The 20940-nt window shown below is 47.5% G+C and overlaps 1 protein-coding gene across 2 annotated transcripts; it reads left to right on the top strand.

The window, feature by feature from the left end:
• Window positions 1-1005: 1005 nt before the first annotated feature.
• LOC143767431 (uncharacterized) lies at window positions 1006-20240 on the top strand. Of its 2 annotated transcripts, XM_077255766.1 has the most exons (7): window positions 1006-1153; window positions 9663-9798; window positions 9924-10103; window positions 11130-11253; window positions 11335-11432; window positions 11631-11721; window positions 16832-20240. In XM_077255766.1, exons 2-7 carry the CDS (start codon window positions 9721-9723, stop codon window positions 18280-18282), a joined length of 2022 nt encoding a protein of 673 aa, XP_077111881.1. In that variant the 5' UTR covers window positions 1006-1153; window positions 9663-9720; the 3' UTR covers window positions 18283-20240. The 2 variants fall into 2 exon arrangements, with proteins under 2 accessions (XP_077111881.1, XP_077111882.1); XM_077255767.1 differs by lacking the exons at window positions 1006-1153; window positions 9663-9798; window positions 9924-10103 and adding an exon at window positions 10714-11047.
• The last annotated feature ends 700 nt before the right edge of the window (window positions 20241-20940 follow it).

Below are 20940 nucleotides of genomic sequence, written 5' to 3'. Positions count from 1 at the left end.
GCATTTGTTCACATTTTTTCGCTATAAAAACGCGATAAAACCACAAAAAAACACTCACATTAAGCATCCTATTAATAGAATGCAATCCGCATTTTGTATGCACATGCTGCATTTTTTTCCTGAGCGAAAAAACATTCCGGAAAAAAACGCAGCATGTTCATTAATTTGCGGAATCGGGGGATTCCGCACAGATAGGAATGCATTGATCCGCTTACTTCCGGCATGGGGCTATGCCCACCATGCGGGAAGTAAGCGGATCATGTGTGGATGGTACCCAGGGTGGAGGAGAGGAGACTCTCCTAAACGGACTGGGCACCATATAATTGTTAAAAAAAAGAATTAAAATAAAAAATAGGGATATACTCACCTTCTGATGGCCCCTGGAGTCTTCCTGCCTTTCAGCGGTGCTCATGGCACCTTCCGTTCCCCGGGATGCTGTGTGCGAAGGACCTGCGATGACGTCGCGGTCATGTGACCGTGACGTCATCACAGGTCCTTCACACACTGCATTCAGGGGAACGGAAGCTGCCGTGTGCACCGCTGAGATCTGCATAGGCAGCATCAATAGTAAAAAGTTGGTCACACTTGTCAAACACTATGTTTGGCAAGTGTGACCAACCTGTCAATCAGTTTTCCAAGCGATGCTACAGATCGCTTGGAAAACGCTAGTGCTTAGCCGGAATACTCATGCTAATTCCGCATGCGATATACCCGTGGCAGGAGTTGCGGAATTGCCGTGGAAATTTCCACGGCAATTCTGAAACGTGTGCACTTAGCTTTAAGCCTGAGGAAGGGTCTGTGAGCTGAAACATTGTGACCACAAGAAAGAATATTCATGAATGAGGGTCAGAAAAACCTCACAATAAAGAAGTTTTGAGGCAAATCCTGGTGATTATGGAGCGCTGGTTCATCTCTCTGTAAATGCTCTGAAGTCTCCTGAGCAAGTGGTCGGCTGTACGGGAACGTGCCCCCGGGAGCTCCCTATGTGCGCTGCCTGGACTCCGCTCCTCCAGCACCAGGACAACCAGCACAGTCCTGTATATACTGAGGCCCCTGATCATGTGACCCCTGACTCCTCCCCTCCTGTGACCTCATCACAGGTCCTGTGCGCACAGAACAGCCATATATGTGGTGTGCGGCTCTGCAGGTGGAGGTAGGTGCTGGAGATTCCCCATTACTGGCCGCAGGCGCTAGAACATTTGTATTTGTCATTCTGGGCTTCATATAAGGGAACCTGTCACGTTGAGGGTAGAAGACGTCAGCGATTCTCTCATCGTCTTCCTGCATTGTCCATCCCTCCCAACTTTTGAAGATGGGAAAGAGGGACAAAGTTTGCGGCGCGCGTTGCGCGCCACGGCAAATTTTAGGCCACGCCTCTGACCACACCCATTCATAATTAGTCACACCCATATCCACGTCCCAACCACACCCATTTAGCACTGCTGATCACACTGTTTCATATACAATAATTATAAACAAAAAAATATGGCCACAGTGCTCCATACTGTATAATGGCCGCACATGATGCTCCATACTGTATAATGACTGCACATGATGCTCCATACTGTATAATGACTGCACATGATGCCCCATACTGTATATTGGCTGCACATGATACTCAATACTGTATAATGACTGCACATGATGCTCCATACTGTATAATGACCGCACATGATGCTCCATACTGTATAATGACTGCACATGATGCCCCATACTGTATAATGACCGCACATGATGCTCCATACTGTATAATGACTGCACATGATGCTCCATACTGTATAATGACCGCACATGATACTCAATACTGTATAATGACCGCACATGATGCTCCATACTGTATAATGGCCACACATGATGCCCCATACTGTATAATGACCGCACATGATGCTCCATACTGTATAATGGCCACACATGATGCTCCATACTGTATAATGGCCACACATGATGCCCCATACTGTATAATGGCCACACATGATGCCCCATACTGTATAATGACTGCACATGATGCTCCATACTGTATATTGGCCACACATGATGCTCCATACCGTATAATGACCGCACATGATGCTCCATACTGTATAATGGCTGCACATGATACTTCGTACCATATAATGGCCACACATAGCTACTCCTACACACGCGGCTGTGCTCCGTACACTTTGCACACGGCTCCGCTCCGTACACACGCGCTCTGCTCCAGACACCTCGTACACACACTGCTCCGCTCCAGACACCTCGCGCACACACACGGCTCCGCTCCGCACATCTCGCGCACACACACGGCTCCGCTCCGCACACCTCGTGCGCACACACACGGCTCCGCTCCGCACACCTCGCACGCACACACACGGCTCCGCTCCGCACACCTCTCGCGCACACACACGGCTCCGCTCCGCACATCTCGCGCACACACACGGCTCCGCTCCGCACACCTCGCGCGCACACACACGGCTCCGCTCCGCACACCTCGCGCGCACACACACGGCTCCGCTCCGCACACCTCGCGCGCACACACACGGCTCCGCTCCGCTCACCTCGCGCACACACACGGCTCCGCTCCACACACCTCACACACACACGGCTCCGCTCCGGACACCTCGCACGCACACGGCTCCGCTCCGCACACCTCGTACACACACGGCTCCGCACACCTCGTACACACTCGGCTCCGCTCCGCACACCTCGTACACACTCGGCTCCGCTCCGCACACCTCGTACACACTCGGCTCCGCTCCGCACACCTCGTACACACTCGGCTCCGCTCCGCACACCTCGTACACACTCGGCTCCGCTCCGCACACCTCGTACACACTCGGCTCCGCTCCGCACACCTCGTACACACTCGGCTCCGCTCCGCACACCTCGTACACACTCGGCTCCGCTCCGCACACCTCGTACACACTCGGCTCCGCTCCGCACACCTCGTACACACTCGGCTCCGCTCCGCACACCTCGTACACACTCGGCTCCGCTCCGCACACCTCGTACACACTCGGCTCCGCTCCGCACACCTCGTACACACTCGGCTCCGCTCCGCACACCTCGTACACACACGGCTCCGCTCCGCACACCTCGTACACACACGGCTCCGCACACCTCGTACACACTCGGCTCCGCTCCGCACACCTCGTACACACTCGGCTCCGCTCCGCACACCTCGTACACACTCGGCTCCGCTCCGCACACCTCGTACACACTCGGCTCCGCTCCGCACACCTCGTACACACTCGGCTCCGCTCCGCACACCTCGTACACACACGGCTCCGCACACCTCGTACACACACGGCTCCGCTCCGCACACCTCGTACACACACGGCTCCGCACACCTCGTACACACACGGCTCCGCTCCGCACACCTAATACACACACGGCTCCGCTCCGCACACCTCGTACACACTCGGCTCTGCTCCGCACACCTTGTACACACACAGCCATACCTCCCAACCGTCCCGATTTCAGCGGGACAGTCCCGCTTTGGCACCGGGGTCCCGCTGTCCCGCTTCGGGCATTTAAAATCCCGAATTTGCGGCCGCCGGTGAAGCCCCGCCCACTTCCGGGACGTAGAGAGAGCCAGCCTGTTTTTTTTTTTTTTTTTTATAAAAGCTGCCTCCTGACCGCCCGCGCAACACCCCCCCCCCCCCTCCCGCCCCCTGTGCGGCGCTGCCACGCTGAAGGAGAGAGCCTGCAGCAATCAAGAAGAAAGGTCAGCGATTCACTACCTCTGGCTGTGTGTGCACGGAGCTCCGGCTTCTGCTCTTAGGCTACGTTCACATTTGCGGTCAGCGCCGCAGCGTCGGGCGCCGCAGCGGCGCCGCATGCGTCATGCGCCCCTATACTTAACATGGGGGCGCATGGACATGCGTTGTGCTGCGTTTTGCGCCGCATGGCCGCAAGCGTTGGACGCAAGAAACGCTTCAAGTTGCATTTTTTTTGCGTCCAACTTGCGGGCAAAAACGACGCATGCGGCGCAAAACGCAGCGTTTTAGCGTGCGTTTTGCCGCGTTTTTGTTTGCGTTGTGCGCTGCGGCGCCGACGCTGCGGCGCACAACGCAAATGTGAACGTAGCCTTAGCTGCTATCCCGGCAGAGAAGGAGAGACGGGGGAGGTGCCGGGATAGTGCAGAGCTGTGAGCAGGAGACTGAAGACTTCAGCAGAGAGCTGCACATGGACATCAGCCGCCCCTGCATCACAGAGGAGATTGTGTGTGTGTGATGTGTGTGTGTGATGTGTGTGATGGCTGCGTGTGTGTGTGTGATGGCTGCGTGTGTGTGTGATGGCTGCGTGTGTGTGTGTGTGTGTGATGGCTGCGTGTGTGTGTGTGATGGCTGGGTGTGTGTGTGTGATGGCTGGGTGTGTGTGTGTGATGGCTGCGTGTGTGTGATGGCTGCGTGTGTGTGTGTGTGATGGCTGCGTGTGTGTGTGTGTGATGGCTGCGTGTGTGTGTGTGATGGCTGTGTGTGTGTGATGGCTGTGTGTGTGTGATGGCTGTGTGTGTGTGATGCTCTGCTCCAGACACCTCGTACACACACTGCTCCGCTCCAGACACCTCGCGCACACACACGGCTCCGCTCCGCACATCTCGCGCACACACACGGCTCCGCTCCGCACACCTCGTGCGCACACACACGGCTCCGCTCCGCACACCTCGCACGCACACACACGGCTCCGCTCCGCACACCTCTCGCGCACACACACGGCTCCGCTCCGCACATCTCGCGCACACACACGGCTCCGCTCCGCACACCTCGCGCGCACACACACGGCTCCGCTCCGCACACCTCGCGCGCACACACACGGCTCCGCTCCGCACACCTCGCGCGCACACACACGGCTCCGCTCCGCTCACCTCGCGCACACACACGGCTCCGCTCCACACACCTCACACACACACGGCTCCGCTCCGGACACCTCGCACGCACACGGCTCCGCTCCGCACACCTCGTACACACACGGCTCCGCACACCTCGTACACACTCGGCTCCGCTCCGCACACCTCGTACACACTCGGCTCCGCTCCGCACACCTCGTACACACTCGGCTCCGCTCCGCACACCTCGTACACACTCGGCTCCGCTCCGCACACCTCGTACACACTCGGCTCCGCTCCGCACACCTCGTACACACTCGGCTCCGCTCCGCACACCTCGTACACACTCGGCTCCGCTCCGCACACCTCGTACACACTCGGCTCCGCTCCGCACACCTCGTACACACTCGGCTCCGCTCCGCACACCTCGTACACACTCGGCTCCGCTCCGCACACCTCGTACACACTCGGCTCCGCTCCGCACACCTCGTACACACTCGGCTCCGCTCCGCACACCTCGTACACACTCGGCTCCGCTCCGCACACCTCGTACACACACGGCTCCGCTCCGCACACCTCGTACACACACGGCTCCGCACACCTCGTACACACTCGGCTCCGCTCCGCACACCTCGTACACACTCGGCTCCGCTCCGCACACCTCGTACACACTCGGCTCCGCTCCGCACACCTCGTACACACTCGGCTCCGCTCCGCACACCTCGTACACACTCGGCTCCGCTCCGCACACCTCGTACACACACGGCTCCGCACACCTCGTACACACACGGCTCCGCTCCGCACACCTCGTACACACACGGCTCCGCACACCTCGTACACACACGGCTCCGCTCCGCACACCTAATACACACACGGCTCCGCTCCGCACACCTCGTACACACTCGGCTCTGCTCCGCACACCTTGTACACACACAGCCATACCTCCCAACCGTCCCGATTTCAGCGGGACAGTCCCGCTTTGGCACCGGGGTCCCGCTGTCCCGCTTCGGGCATTTAAAATCCCGAATTTGCGGCCGCCGGTGAAGCCCCGCCCACTTCCGGGACGTAGAGAGAGCCAGCCTGTTTTTTTTTTTTTTTTTTATAAAAGCTGCCTCCTGACCGCCCGCGCAACACCCCCCCCCCCCTCCCGCCCCCTGTGCGGCGCTGCCACGCTGAAGGAGAGAGCCTGCAGCAATCAAGAAGAAAGGTCAGCGATTCACTACCTCTGGCTGTGTGTGCACGGAGCTCCGGCTTCTGCTCTTAGGCTACGTTCACATTTGCGGTCAGCGCCGCAGCGTCGGGCGCCGCAGCGGCGCCGCATGCGTCATGCGCCCCTATACTTAACATGGGGGCGCATGGACATGCGTTGTGCTGCGTTTTGCGCCGCATGGCCGCAAGCGTTGGACGCAAGAAACGCTTCAAGTTGCATTTTTTTTGCGTCCAACTTGCGGGCAAAAACGACGCATGCGGCGCAAAACGCAGCGTTTTAGCGTGCGTTTTGCCGCGTTTTTGTTTGCGTTGTGCGCTGCGGCGCCGACGCTGCGGCGCACAACGCAAATGTGAACGTAGCCTTAGCTGCTATCCCGGCAGAGAAGGAGAGACGGGGGAGGTGCCGGGATAGTGCAGAGCTGTGAGCAGGAGACTGAAGACTTCAGCAGAGAGCTGCACATGGACATCAGCCGCCCCTGCATCACAGAGGAGATTGTGTGTGTGTGATGTGTGTGTGTGATGTGTGTGATGGCTGCGTGTGTGTGTGTGATGGCTGCGTGTGTGTGTGATGGCTGCGTGTGTGTGTGTGTGTGTGATGGCTGCGTGTGTGTGTGTGATGGCTGGGTGTGTGTGTGTGATGGCTGGGTGTGTGTGTGTGATGGCTGCGTGTGTGTGATGGCTGCGTGTGTGTGTGTGTGATGGCTGCGTGTGTGTGTGTGTGATGGCTGCGTGTGTGTGTGTGATGGCTGTGTGTGTGTGATGGCTGTGTGTGTGTGATGGCTGTGTGTGTGTGATGGCTGCGTGTGTGATGGCTGCGTGTGTGTGTGATGGCTGCGTGTGTGTGTGATGGCTGCGTGTGTGTGTGATGGCTGCGTGTGTGTGTGATGGCTGCGTGTGTGTGTGATGGCTGCGTGTGTGTGTGATGGCTGCGTGTGTGTGTGTGTGATGGCTGTGTGTGTGTGTGTGATGGCTGCGTGTGTGTGATGGCTGCGTGTGTGTGTGATGGCTGCGTGTGTGTGTGATGGCTGCGTGTGTGTGTGATGGCTGCGTGTGTGTGTGATGGCTGCGTGTGTGTGTGATGGCTGCGTGTGTGTGTGTGTGATGGCTGTGTGTGTGTGTGTGATGGCTGCGTGTGTGTGATGGCTGCGTGTGTGTGTGATGGCTGCGTGTGTGTGTGTGATGGCTGCGTGTGTGTGTGTGATGGCTGTGTGTGTGTGATGGCTGCGTGTGTGATGGCTGCGTGTGTGTGTGTGATGGCTGCGTGTGTGTGTGTGTGTGTGATGGCTGCGTGTGTGTGTGTGTGATGGCTGCGTGTGTGTGATGGCTGCGTGTGTGTGTGTGATGGCTGCGTGTGTGTGTGTGTGTGATGGCTGCGTGTGTGTGTGATGGCTGCGTGTGTGTGTGTGATGGCTGCGTGTGTGTGTGATGGCTGCGTGTGTGTGTGTGTGTGATGGCTGCGTGTGTGTGTGTGATGGCTGCGTGTGTGTGTGATGGCTGCGTGTGTGATGCATTTGTGTCAAAGCTGCATGTGTGTGAGCTGCGTGCGTGTGTGAGCTGCGTGCGTGTGTGAGCTGCGTGCGTGTGAGCTGCGTGCCTGTGTGTGAGCTGCGTGCCTGTATGTCATTATACAGTATGGAGCATCATGTGTGGTCATTATACAATATGGAGCATCATGTGCGGTCATTATACAGTATGGAGCATCATGTGCGGTCATTATACAGTATGGAGCATCATGTGCGGTCATTATACAGTATGGAGCATCATGTGCGGTCATTAGACAGTATGGAGCATCATGTGCGGCCATTATACAGTATGGAGCATCATGTGCGGTCATTATACAGTATGGAGCATCATGTGCGGTCATTATACAGTATGGAGCATCATGTGTGGCCATTATACAGTATGGAGCATCATGTGCGGTCATTATACAGTATGGAGCATCATGTGTGGTCATTATACAATATGGAGCATCATGTGCGGTCATTATACAGTCTGGAGCATCATGTGCGGTCATTATACAGTATGGAGCATCATTTGCGGTCATACAGTATGGAGCATCATGTGCGGTCATTATACAGTATGGAGCATCATGTGCAGTCATTATACAGTATGGAGCATCATGTGCGGTCATTATACACTATGGAGCATCATGTGCGGTCATACAGTATGGAGCATCATGTGTGTTCATTATACAGTATGGAGCATCATGTGCGGTCATTATACAGTCTGGAGCATCATGTGCGGTCATTATACACTATGGAGCATCATGTGCGGTCATACAGTATGGAGCATCATGTGTGTTCATTATACAGTATGGAGCGTCATGTGTGTTCATTATATATTATGGAGCGTCATGTGTGGTCATTATATATTATGGAGCGTCATGTGTGGTCATCGTACAGTATGGAGCATCATGTGTGGCCATTATACAGTATGGGGCACTGTGTGGCCATATTTTTTTGTTTATAATTATTGTATATGAAACAGTGTGATCGGCAGTGCTAAATGGGTGTGGTTGGGATGTGGATATGGGTGTGACTAATTATGAATGGGTGTGGTCAGAGGCGTGGCCTAAAATTTGCCGCGGCGCGCAAAGCGCGCCGCAAACTTTGTCCCTCTTTCCCATCTTCAAAAGTTGGGAGGTATGCACACAGCTCCGCACACCTCGTACACACACGGCTCCGCTCCGCACACTTCGTACACACTCGGCTCTGCTACATCCACACTGTACACCTCCTGACCCCATACAAGGCATTACTTACCTCCTGCAGGACCAAGTGGCAAGGTGGCAGCAAGTCCTGCAATCCACGGAGGTCCCGATCTGCCAATCATGTGACCGCTGACTCCTCCCCTCCTGTGACCTCATCACAGGTCCTGTGCGCAGAAAGCAGGCAGCCATACAGAAGGGTAAGGAAGGGCCCGGGGCATGGGTTAACTATACAAGGGGGCGTGTCGGTCCTGCTGTCTGTGCCGCGGGATTAGAGTGTCCCGTGCGGGGCAGAGGCTGAAAACCGGGACAATCCCGCACAATGAGGGACGGTTGGGAGCTATGCATTGTCACCAGTTAGAGCCGCGCTCGTTTCTCCTCCGTCCCATAGACGATGAATAGAGAGAAGCGCACACGTCCCCTGTAGAAGCCTCTCTGCGGTTCTATATACCGGACTTGTTTCTATCACGGTTCCTTCAGGCGACATTTATAATTGCAGCAGTTATAATGAATGATTCCTGTAAATCCCCCTCATGGCCGCTCCCCGGGACCCTCCCAGTGTCATTGCACTTTGTATTTCCAGAGTCCCTGTGACCAGAACGTCTCCTGTATTAGTAATCTGCACCATTATCAGTGTAGATGGCAGATTCTGGGGAAAGGACACAAACACATCGAGTTCAGGCCGCGCTCCATCTTTATCACATATTTCCACTCCATCACTCAGGCGTTCATTGTTTCCTTCAGTCTGTTTACATCGCTGCAATGATGATACAGGATACCGGTATGTCTGAGATGTAACTGTTCTGTTACATGATGGTTTATGGAGATCATGTGTCTGACATGCTGCCACTATGAAGATGAGACATAGAAAATATTTCTTCATAACATATGGAATAGATTCTTTATGATGATACATCAACTCATCTTCCCCTCCTTCAGGTCTCTACAATATTGGCTCCTCTTATATAAGATTCATTTCCTGATTGACCCATCAAGGATGGATAGGGACAGGGACAAGATGGTGGAGAGGATATTACACATCACCCTAGAGAGCCTTTTCCTGCTTGCTGGAGAGGTGAGAGATTCTGATGACGTCACATTACATCATTTTTATCTATGGGAATAACAGATGGACAGAACTGGAGAGGTGAGGACTCTGGAAATGTCTGTAGTGAGATTTATTAATCTCTCCATAACCAGGATTACACAGTAGTGAAGAAGACTTATAGTGATTGCTGTCAGGCCCCTGTGTCTGAGGGATGTGGAAGAACCCTGAGCCCAATCATGGGGCCTCCAACTCACCCCCTGGTACATGAGGACATCAATGACAAGAAGATCCTAGAACTCACCTACAAGATGATTGAGCTGCTGACTGGAGAGGTGACACTGCTGGGATTGCTGGGACATTATATAGTAATCTTATGAAAGGATCGGGGTATGACAGTATCATTGTATGTGTCAGGTTCCTATAAGGTGTCAGGATGTCGCCGTCTATTTCTCCCTGGAGGAGTGGGAGTATTTAGAAGAACACAAAGATCTGTACAAGGACGTCATATTGGAGGTTCCCCAGCCCCTCACATCACCAGGTAATAGACAGGACTAAATACACACGGCCTATAATTATCTGTTTGTAAAGAATAAAATCAGTCCCTGTATGTGTTTCCTCCAGTTGTATCCAGTAAGAGGACAACACCAGAGAGATGTCCCCGTCCTCTTCTTCCATGGGACTGTAAACAAGAAAATCCCAATGTTCCTCTAGATCATCAGGTAGATGCTGCCACCATGAAGATGTGATGTGAAGATTTCTTAACATAATGAATAGATTTTTTCATGATGTTATATCGGCTCATCTTCTGCCTATTCAGGTCCCAACAATATTGGATCCTCTCAGTAGAGATCTTCTGTATAAGAGAATTTTCCTGATTGACCCACCAAGGATGGATAGGAGTAGTGACAAGATGACGGAGAGGATATTACACCTCACCCTAGAGATCCTCTTCCGGCTTACTGGAGAGGTGAGAGATTCTGATGACGTCACATTACATCATTCTTATCTATGGGAATAACAGATGAACAGAACTGGAGAGGTGAGGACTCTGGAAATGTCTGTAGTGAGATTTATTAATGTGTCTCTCCATAACCAGGATTACACAGTAGTGAAGAAGACCTGTAGTGATCGCTGTCAGGCCCCTGTGTCTGAGGGATGGGGAAGACCCCACAGGCCAATCATGGGGCCTCTACCCTACCCCCTGAAACATGCGGGAGTCAATGATCAGAAGATCCTAGAACTCACCTACAAGATGATTGAGCTGCTGACTGGAGAGGTGACACTGCTGGGAATGCTGGGACATTATACAGTAATGCTATGGAGGGATCTGGGGATGACTGTATCACTGTATGTGTCAGGTTCCTATAAGGTGTCAGGATGTCACCATCTATTTCTCCATGGAGGAGTGGGAGTATTTAGAAGGACACAAAGATCTGTACAAGGATGTCGCGATGGAGGATCCTCAGCCCCTCACATCACCAGGTAATACAGGACTAAATACACACGGCCTATAATTATCTGGATGTAAAGAATGAATTTAGTCTCTGTATGTGTTTCCTCCAGTTCTATCCAGTGAGAGGACAACACCAGAGAGATGTCCTCATCCTCTTCTTCCACAGGACTGTAAAGAAGAAAATCCCAATGTTCCTGAAGATCATCAGGTAGATGGAGAGAAGATGTCATGAGATCTCCCCTATGATGTGTAGACGGCTGTGAAGGTTTTGTGCTCAGTCTTGTTTTATCCACCAGTATTATATGTTTTATACTTGTGTAATGAGAACGGTGGAGATGGCAGGATTAGAGCTGATCATAGATGTGACTTCTCCAACTGTCTGTAACTTTTACAATATTTGTTTCAGGGTAAAGATCTGACCCATATTAATACTACAGAGACATATGTGAGGGGAGATGAGCGGTGGAAAGAGGAGATTCCTACAGATAATTGCAAAGGTGAGTAGTAACCACTAAATGCAGAGAAAATACAGATTATCCTTCCTGTAGAATTTTAGTTTTTATTTTTAGGGCTTGTTCTCTCAAAACGTTTTGATGTGCATTTTTACTGAACGAAGGATTTGGTGCTTTTTCTATTAAAGCATTTCAGCTACAACATTTCACAGGCCAAAACTAATGTAATACAGTTTTCCCACTAAGAAGAATATAGGGCCAATCTCTGTACAATCTGCTCTGACCGTTTGGTCATGTGATCGCTCCAGCCTAACTCCATCCACATCAGGAAAGGACTAGTCTCGGCTGCGGATAGTGATTGGCTAAATCGCTCACGAGTTCATCCTAAAGAGGAGGCATGGAGACTGGCGGAGCACCTGGCCATCAGGGAAAGGGAGTATTAATAATTATTTCTCATATGATATAAACCCTTGAGGGTCATGGACTTGGCATCAATGTGTATAGGACAGGTGTTGTGCATTAGTCCAACCATGGACTTGTGGTGACTGTACAGAAGAGGTAAGTAACCCCTTATATGATGGATGTCTATGACCTCAAGATAAGGATTCAGAGAATATGTAGAACCAGGACTTGTACAGTGATAATCCAGCACCACATAGAAAGGTTAAAACATCACTTTTATTCCCTAGTTAAAATTATTCTTTCTGTGCAGGCATGTGCTAACAAAAACACATACACTTATGGTGACATCCCCGCTGACGCGTTTCATGCTTGTTCACAGCCCTTATTCATAGCTTGGGGAACAATACTCATTATCAGAGTATTAACCACTGGTGATTACATGGTACAGAAATATTCATTTAATCCAACAGTAGAAAATAGACCTTAACAACATACAAAAGAGATATAATAATAAAAATATACTGTATATAAGATGTTGACAGATTTACATGAGATCCGTCTCTTCAAGCCTCAAGATCTAGTATTAATTTTGTCTCCTGTCTTAGGAGGATTCTTTTCCATTTACCTCCTCGTGAGGTCTTGTTAACCCTTTCAATACTATCAAGAGAGAAAATCAATACAGAAAAAGGTGCACACCTAAGAGTACACAATTAATTATATTTGATTAAGCACCATATAGCTCCAAGATTACAAACAATTAAATTAAATCCTCCCCATAGATATGCAAGCGCTTCTCACAAAATTAGAATATCATCAAAAAGTTAATTTATTTCAGTTCTTCAATACAAAAAGTGAAGCTCATATATTATATAGAGTCATTACAAACAGAGTGATCTATTTAAATTGTTTATTTCTGTTAATGTTGATGAATATGGCTTACAGCCAATGAAAACCCAAAAGTCATTATCTCAGTAAATTAGAGTAATTAACAAAAATCACCTGCAAAGGCTTCCTAAGCGTTTAAAAAGGTCCCTTAGTCTGTTTCAGTAGGCTCCACAATCATGGGTAAGACTGCGGACTTGACAGATGTCCAGAAGGCAGTCATTGACACACTCCACAAGGAGGGTAAGCCACAAAAGGTTATTGCTAGTGATGAGCGAGTATACTCGTTGTTCGGGTCTCCCAGAGCACACTCGGGTGATCTCCGAGTATTTGTTAGCGCTCGGAGATTTAGTTTTATTCGCCTCAGCTGCATGATTTATGGCTGCTAAACAGGTTGAATACATGTGGGAATTCCCTAACAAACAGGCATTCCTCACATGTATTCAGGCAGTCTAGCAATCATAAATCATGCAGCTGCGGCAACAAAAACGAAATCTCCGAGCACTAATAAATACTCGGAGACCACCCGAGAGTGCTCTGGAAAACCCGAGCAACGAGTATACTCGCTCATCACTTGTCATTGCTAAAGAAGATGGCTGTTCACAGAGTGCTGTTTCCAAGCATATTAATGGAAAGTAGAGTGGAAGGAAAAAGTGTGGTAGAAAAAGGTGCACAAGCAACCGGGATTAATCCGATCAGTAAATAGCCTAACAAGAAAAAAATCTAAAACCCTCAATTACTGCACCATTGCAATAACAGGCAATAAAAACATTGTATGTATCCCAAAATGGTATCAATAAAAGTGTCAGCTCGGGGAGCAAAAAATAAGCCCTATCCTAGAGCCAAATCCCCAAAAAATGGAAACGCTACAGGTGTCAGAAAATGACGACATAAGCTATTTTTTTTCACCAACTTAAATTAAAAAGAACCCAAGCATGTTTGGTATTTACGTAGTCATAGTGACCTAAGTAATCATATTGCCCAGTCAGTTTTAGCATTTAGTGAACATGGTAAATAAAAAACACAAAACAGAATTGTAAAATTGCACTTTGTTTTGCAATGTCGTCGCATTTGGAATTTGTTTGCCTGTTCTGCAGTAAGATATATTAAAAACAATAGGTTAATTTAAATGTCCCAACTTGTCCCACAAAAAACAAGCCCTCAAACAGCTATATTGACAGAAAAATAAAAATATATAGCTCTGGGAAGAAAGAGAGAAAAAAAAACAAGATCTAAAAAAAACGGAAGATCATGAAAGGGGTTATAAAAGGTTCTTAAGAGTATAAGAAACCCACTCCAAATTACAAACGTATTGTTAAAAATAAAGGAATTTTAAAAGTTAGCATATTCGTTATCCCCATCATAGCATTGATTAACCCTGTAAGGTAAACAATACAACCACTTTTTTTAATTTTTTTTTTTACTAAGTTTTGCATTTTTACAAACCACTAAGCCACTGGCTTATCAAGGTGCAGAACAAGATGGCAATGGAGTCTAGAATGGAGGTCTGTCCTCTTCAGGGATGATTCCAGTTTTGGTCTTGAATGCAACAACAGCCAGAGAGTGTTCTGGAGACTACGGAGACCATGCAATGAGGAAGCCTTAACGAGGGAATGTCACACTGGTCCTACTCCCATAATTATGGTGTAGTATGGGGTAACACCCCAGGTAACCGGTTGTTACAGTGGTATTGCCTTCCTTTCGGGGAGGGTGATGCCATGCTTGGAAGAGAGGAAGGATCACTTTAACATGTAACAAGTACATGCAACACTGTTCTGACTCAGGCCAGAAGGGGGAGCTCGAGACCCGGCTTCAGGGGAACATCCCTATATATTCTGGCTGGAGGAGGAGTTTGAGTCAGGCTGTGAGAGGAGAGAGGAAAGCTGGGGCCATGTATACACGTGGTTCTGCCGCTCCTGGAATGAGCAAAGAGAGAGACAGAGCAGACTGCAAGATAATGTGAGGGGAGCAGAAGCAGAGGAGAAGTAAAGAGCTGGAGGGGAGCTGCGACTGAGCTTCCTCCTCACCGAAGCACAAGAAACCGGTAGCCGGAAGACCGTGGTTGTGGGGGTAACTGTATGTCCCACAGCAGAAACCAGCGGACAGGAGATTGCAGGTTGCCTGCCCACCATTAACACCCGAAGGCACAGCAACACATAGAGCCCGGAGTCATACTTAGAGACACCTGTAAAAAGGTTTGAGTTGCCTGCCATGTGGGTAGTGTCCTACTAAAAGGGACAGAGAGAAAGTGAGGACCTTGTGTGAGGCCTAAGGCAGCAAGGGACTACAACACAGCGCAGAAAGGAAGGCTTCCAACTCCACCTGGCTAGGGGGATTCACGAATCGCTTCCAAGCTGGCTGGACCTCACCATCACTTGTGATCCTTACCCTGGACTGTGGCTGATTACTACAGTAAAAGGTAAAGAGACTGCAACTGTGTGTCCTCTGATTCTTTCCGGCACCGCACCATCTTTGCCTACTTCACCGGGAGTCCTGGGGACCCCGCTTCACCCGTGGGAAGCCATAGCATCTCTCCTGCCATAACATCATTCCCAGTGGACCCCTTAAAGCAGCATCAGTCATCTCTGACCGAATACCAGAGGTGGCGTCACGAAAAAACGTTATTCTTTATTCAACAATCCCTTTAAAGTCCCTTCCATTGACTTGGACACCCAGGGCCACGTACCTGGTCACTGCCGCCATGACTACCCCTTTAATGACCAGCGGAATCGGCCCAAGTACCCCAGGGTCCTAGCGGGCGCTCCAATGGCATAATGTATAGTATCCGGACCCCTCTAAAATTTATCCCAGGTACACTAATAGCTCGGCGTTGCAATGTTATGGCCAGTTCTCCAAAGTATTTCAGATGTTTTTCAACACACACGACAACTCCAGGCTGCATATTGCTTGTGGTACTGTGAGCTGCCAGCGTGGTCTAAACGTGCTCTGGTGTTCTGCATCATTGGTTGGTAATTGCAAATTAAGCTGCTAGCAGCAGATCTTGAGGATTTTCTTGTACAAGTGTATTCAGTGCAGCAGAACATTCCACCATAAATAACCTTATTGACATCAACCAAAGCATGTAAGTGCATTTTCATACAAGCCACTCATACTTGATACTAAAAGGATAGAGATGTTTTGAAAATTTTGTATCCATTTTTTTATCATTTCCAAATTACTAACATGTATTTTGATCCTGTGATTTTCATAACTTCGCAAATTTTCCTTCTGGGTGTTAAAGTTTCAATATTGAGGAGTGTGGTATGTCCAGCATATTGTGGTACGTCTCCCCCACTGCTTCCAAGATTTAGTATTGCCTGCCAGGCTGACATCATGTCAACAGCACAGCAACCAATCAGTAAGCTGACTGGCTGCCATGCTGTCAATGTAATGTCAGTGCTGCAGCCAATGCCAGACATTCGGAGCAATATCAGAGACTCACCAGTGGACCCCAGGAAGGTGAGTCCACCGTAGCTGGTTTTTAAGCCAAATGCAGTGATTGCCATATTTTATTTGAAAGACAACAACCCCTTCAATGTTCAATGTTATTGGTCAGTTATTCTGTTATGATTATGCTTACCGGCAAGATTGAGCAAACTGTGGAAAGCCGATGATGGCAGAAACAAGCAGTGGATCCTGGGAATCCATGGTAGTTAGGCATGCAGGGACTCCCTAGGAAACGGGAATTAGTCACTGACTGGCATTTTACAGTTTATCACGTTAGGAAATAATCTAGATCATGCAGACAAGTGAGGCAGATGGACGTATAAGCATGGGATGAGACAGGAAGCAGTTCAGGAGCAACCCAAGATAAATTTTTGGCAATGATTCAATGTCTATTGAAAAATAAATATTTAATTTTTTTTTACAGATAACTGTAACATGATCTCAGAGAAATACCAGATATTTTCAGATTTCAATGCAAATGATCCAAATATCACACCTGATACTTTTGAAGAGTGTCCCATTACACCAGACATACCTCTACTCCTTCTTAAGAAAAATAAATATAACAAAAGGGATGGTGAACATCCAAGAGCAAATACAAGAAAGAAGGCATTTTCATGTTCGGAATGTGGGAAATGTTGTATATCAAAATCTGATCTTACTAAACATCAGAGAATTCACACAGGGGAGAAGCCATTTTCATGCTCAGAATGTGAAAAATGTTTTTCTGACAAATCATCTCTTGCTCAGCATCAGAAAATTCACACAGGGGAGAAGCCATTTTCATGTTCAGAATGTGGTAAATGTTTTCTTCGGAAGACAACACTTGCTACACATCTGAATATTCATACAGGGGAGAAACCATTTTCATGCTCAGAATGTGATAAAAAATTTTCTGACAAATCATCTCTTGCTCAGCATAAGAAAATTCACACTGTTGAGAAGCCATTTTCATGTTCAGAATGTGGTAAATGTTTTCTTCGGAAGATAACACTTGCTACACATCTGAAAATTCACACAGGTGAGAAGCCATTTTCATGCTCAGAATGTGAAAAACGTTTTTCAAACAAATCATCTCTTGTTCAGCATCAGAAAATTCACACAGGAGAGAAGACATTTTCATGCTCAGAATGTTTAAAAAGTTTTTCAAACAAATCATCTCTTGCTCAGCATCAGAAAATTCACTCAGGGGAGAAGATATTTTCATGTTCAGAATGTGGTAAATGTTGTATAACAAAATTTGATCTTACTAAACATCAGAGAATTCACACAGGAGAGAAGCCATTTTCATGCTCAGAGTGTTTTAAAAGTTTTTCAGACCAATCATCTCTTGCTCAGCATAAGAAAATTCACACAGGGGAAAAGCCATTTTCATGCTCAGAATGTGGGAAATGTTGCATAACAAAATCTGTTCTAACTAAACATCAGAGAATTCACACAGGGGAGAAGCCATTTTCATGTTCAGAATGTGGGAAATGTTTTACACAAAATTCATGTTTTGTTATACACCAGAGAATTCACAAAGGGGAGAAGCCATTTTCATGTTCAGAATGTGGGAAATGTTTTACAGTGAAATCAGATCTTGCTATACATCAAAGATACCACACAGGAGAGAAGCCATTTTCATGTTTAGAATGTGGGAAATGTTTCACAGGGAAATCACAACTTCTTAAACATCACAGATGTCACACTGGGGAGAAGCCGTTTTCATGTTTAGAATGTGGGAAATGTTTTAGAGATAAATCACACCTTGTTAGACATCACAGATGTCATACAGGGGAGAAACCATTTGTATGTTCAGAGTGTGGAAAATGTTATAAACGGAAAACAAATCTTGATACACATTTGAAAATTCACAAAGGGGAGAATGTTTAGAATGTGGGAAATGCTGGTCTTCAAAATCTGATCTTGCTAATCATAAGACAATTCACACAGGGGAGCAACCATTTCATGTTCAGTATGTGGAAAATGTTTTCAACAGAAAAAACTTACTAGACATCTGAGAAATCACACAGGGGAGTAGCCATTTTTCTGATCAGAATATGAGAAATGTTTTACAAACACATCAAATCTAGTTACACACTGGAGAAGTCACGCAGGGGAGAAGTAATTTTTATTTTCAGAATGTGGGGAAAATTTTCTGAAATGTTTTTTGTACTCAGAATAATCACACGGGTAGATAGACACTTCTAAATAATTTACTTGGCAAATTGTATGAGTGACAGTCAATGTAAATTCACGTCATCATACAAGAGAAATGGAAAACATTTTAAAGCACTAAATGATGACTAATAAATGTAAGTAATTACCAATAAACATCTGTTATCAAAAAGCAAACAATGGAAACAAAGCATCTATAAGCTGATTGGTGCACCTTATTAGAGACACCCATCTATTAGTACATTGGACATCCTCTAGTCTTTCTAAGTGCAGCAATTTCTTGTCACAAAAAAATGTAAATGTAGGAATGTTGGCCCATGCAGTCTCGATGTCTTCTTGCAAGTGTGGCAAAAGATTGAATATCTGTTTACTTCTTCAGATTCAGACATCAGTGATTTTGCTGTTTGCAAAAAATGGGTCACTTGTGGAGGGTTTCCACTCTTTAGGCACATCAGGCACCTCCAAACCAGACATGGCGTCCACTAATGATACTAGAAAATGTTGTATTCAATAAGTCAAATGGCTTTTCCTTTCTGAGTCCTGCCATGCGCCCAAACAGTAGTTTTCCTCCACATATTGGGTATCTGCGTACTCAGGAGAAATTGCACAATAAATTGTATGGTGCATTTCTCGTTACCCTTGTGAAAATAAAAAAAATGGGACCAAAAGAACATTTTTGTGGGAAAAATTAGATTTTTTTCTTATTATGGCTCAACATGTTAGACTTCTTTGAAGCACCTGGGGGTTCAAGGTGCACACCACACATCTAAATGAGCTCCCTGAGGGGTATCGTTTCCAAAATGGGGTAACTTGTGGGAAGTTTCCACTATTTAGGCATATCAGAGGCTCTCCAAGTGCAACATGGCAACCACTAATCATTCCAGCAAATTTTGCATTCAAATTCGGGTGGCGGTGGCATGGGGGGTGGGGTTAGAACAGTTAGTAATTTAAGAAAGAATAGAGGTACAGAGAGGAACATCAAGTGCATGTATACTAATGCCAGAAGCCTCGCCAATAAAATGGACGAATTAGAATTAATGTTGTTGGAGCATAATTATGACATGGTGGGGATATCTGAAACATGGCTGGATGAGAGCCATGACTGGGCTGTTAACTTGCAGGGCTATAGCCTTTTCAGAAATGACCATACAGATAAGCGAGGGGGTGGGGTGTGTCTGTATGTAAAATCGACCTTAAAACCCATCCTGCGTGATAATATAGGTGAATCTAATGAAAATGTAGAGTCCCTGTGGGTGGAGATAAGGGGAGGGGGAAAAAAATAATAAATTACTGATAGGGGTTTGTTATAAATCTCCAAAAATAATGGAAGCAATGGAGAATATCCTCGTAAAGCAAATAGATGAAGCTGTGACTCAAGGAGAAGTCATTATTATGGGGGACTTCAACTACCCTGAAATAGATTGGGGAACAGAAACCTGCAGTTCCAGTAAAGGTAATCGGTTTTTGACAACTATGAGAGACAATTACCTTTCACAACTGGTTCAGGACCCAACAAGGAGGGGGGCACTGCTAGACCTAATATTAACCAACAGGCCAGACCGCATATCAAATATAAGGGTTGGGGGTCACTTGGGGAATAGTGATCACAAAATAATAAGTTTTCATGTCTCCTTTAATAAGATGTGTAGTAGAGGGGTGACAAGGACACTAAACTTCTGGAGGGCAAATTTCCAACGGATGAGAGAGGATCTTGGTGCAATTAACTGGGACGATATCCTGAGGCATAAAAATACACAAAGAAAATGGGAGACGTTTATTAGCATCCTGGATTGGACCTGTGCACAGTATATACCGTATGGGAATAAACATACTAGAAATAGGAGGAAACCAATATGGCTAAATAGAGCTGTAAGGGGCGCAATAAGGGACAAAAAGAAAGCATTTAGAGAATTAAAGGAAGTAAGTAGTGAGTAGGCATTAAATAAATACAAAAAATTAAATAAATTCTGTAAAAAGCAAATCAAGGCAGCAAAGATTGAGACAGAGAGACTTATTGCCAGAGAGAGCAAAAATAACCCCAAAATATTCTTTAACTACATAAATAGTAAGAAACTAAAAAATGATAGTGTTGGCCCCCTTAAAAATAGTCTGGGTGAAATGGTGGATGAGGATGAGGAAAAAGCCAATCTGCTAAATGACTTTTTTTCATCAGTATTTACAAAAGAAAATCCCATGGCAGCCAATATGACTAGTGATAAAAATTCCCAATTAAATGTTACCTGCTTAACCCAGCAGGAAGTACGGCGGCGTCTAAAAATCACAAAAATTGACAAATCTCCGGGCCCGGATGGGATACACCCCCGAGTACTGCAGGAATTAAGTACAGTCATTGATAGACCATTATTTTTAATC

Source organism: Ranitomeya variabilis, chromosome 4 (assembly GCF_051348905.1).
Source record: "Ranitomeya variabilis isolate aRanVar5 chromosome 4, aRanVar5.hap1, whole genome shotgun sequence".
Taxonomy (NCBI): domain Eukaryota; kingdom Metazoa; phylum Chordata; class Amphibia; order Anura; family Dendrobatidae; genus Ranitomeya; species Ranitomeya variabilis.
The sequence above is the reverse complement of the archived record's forward strand: the minus strand, read 5'-3'. Positions and strand labels throughout refer to the sequence as shown.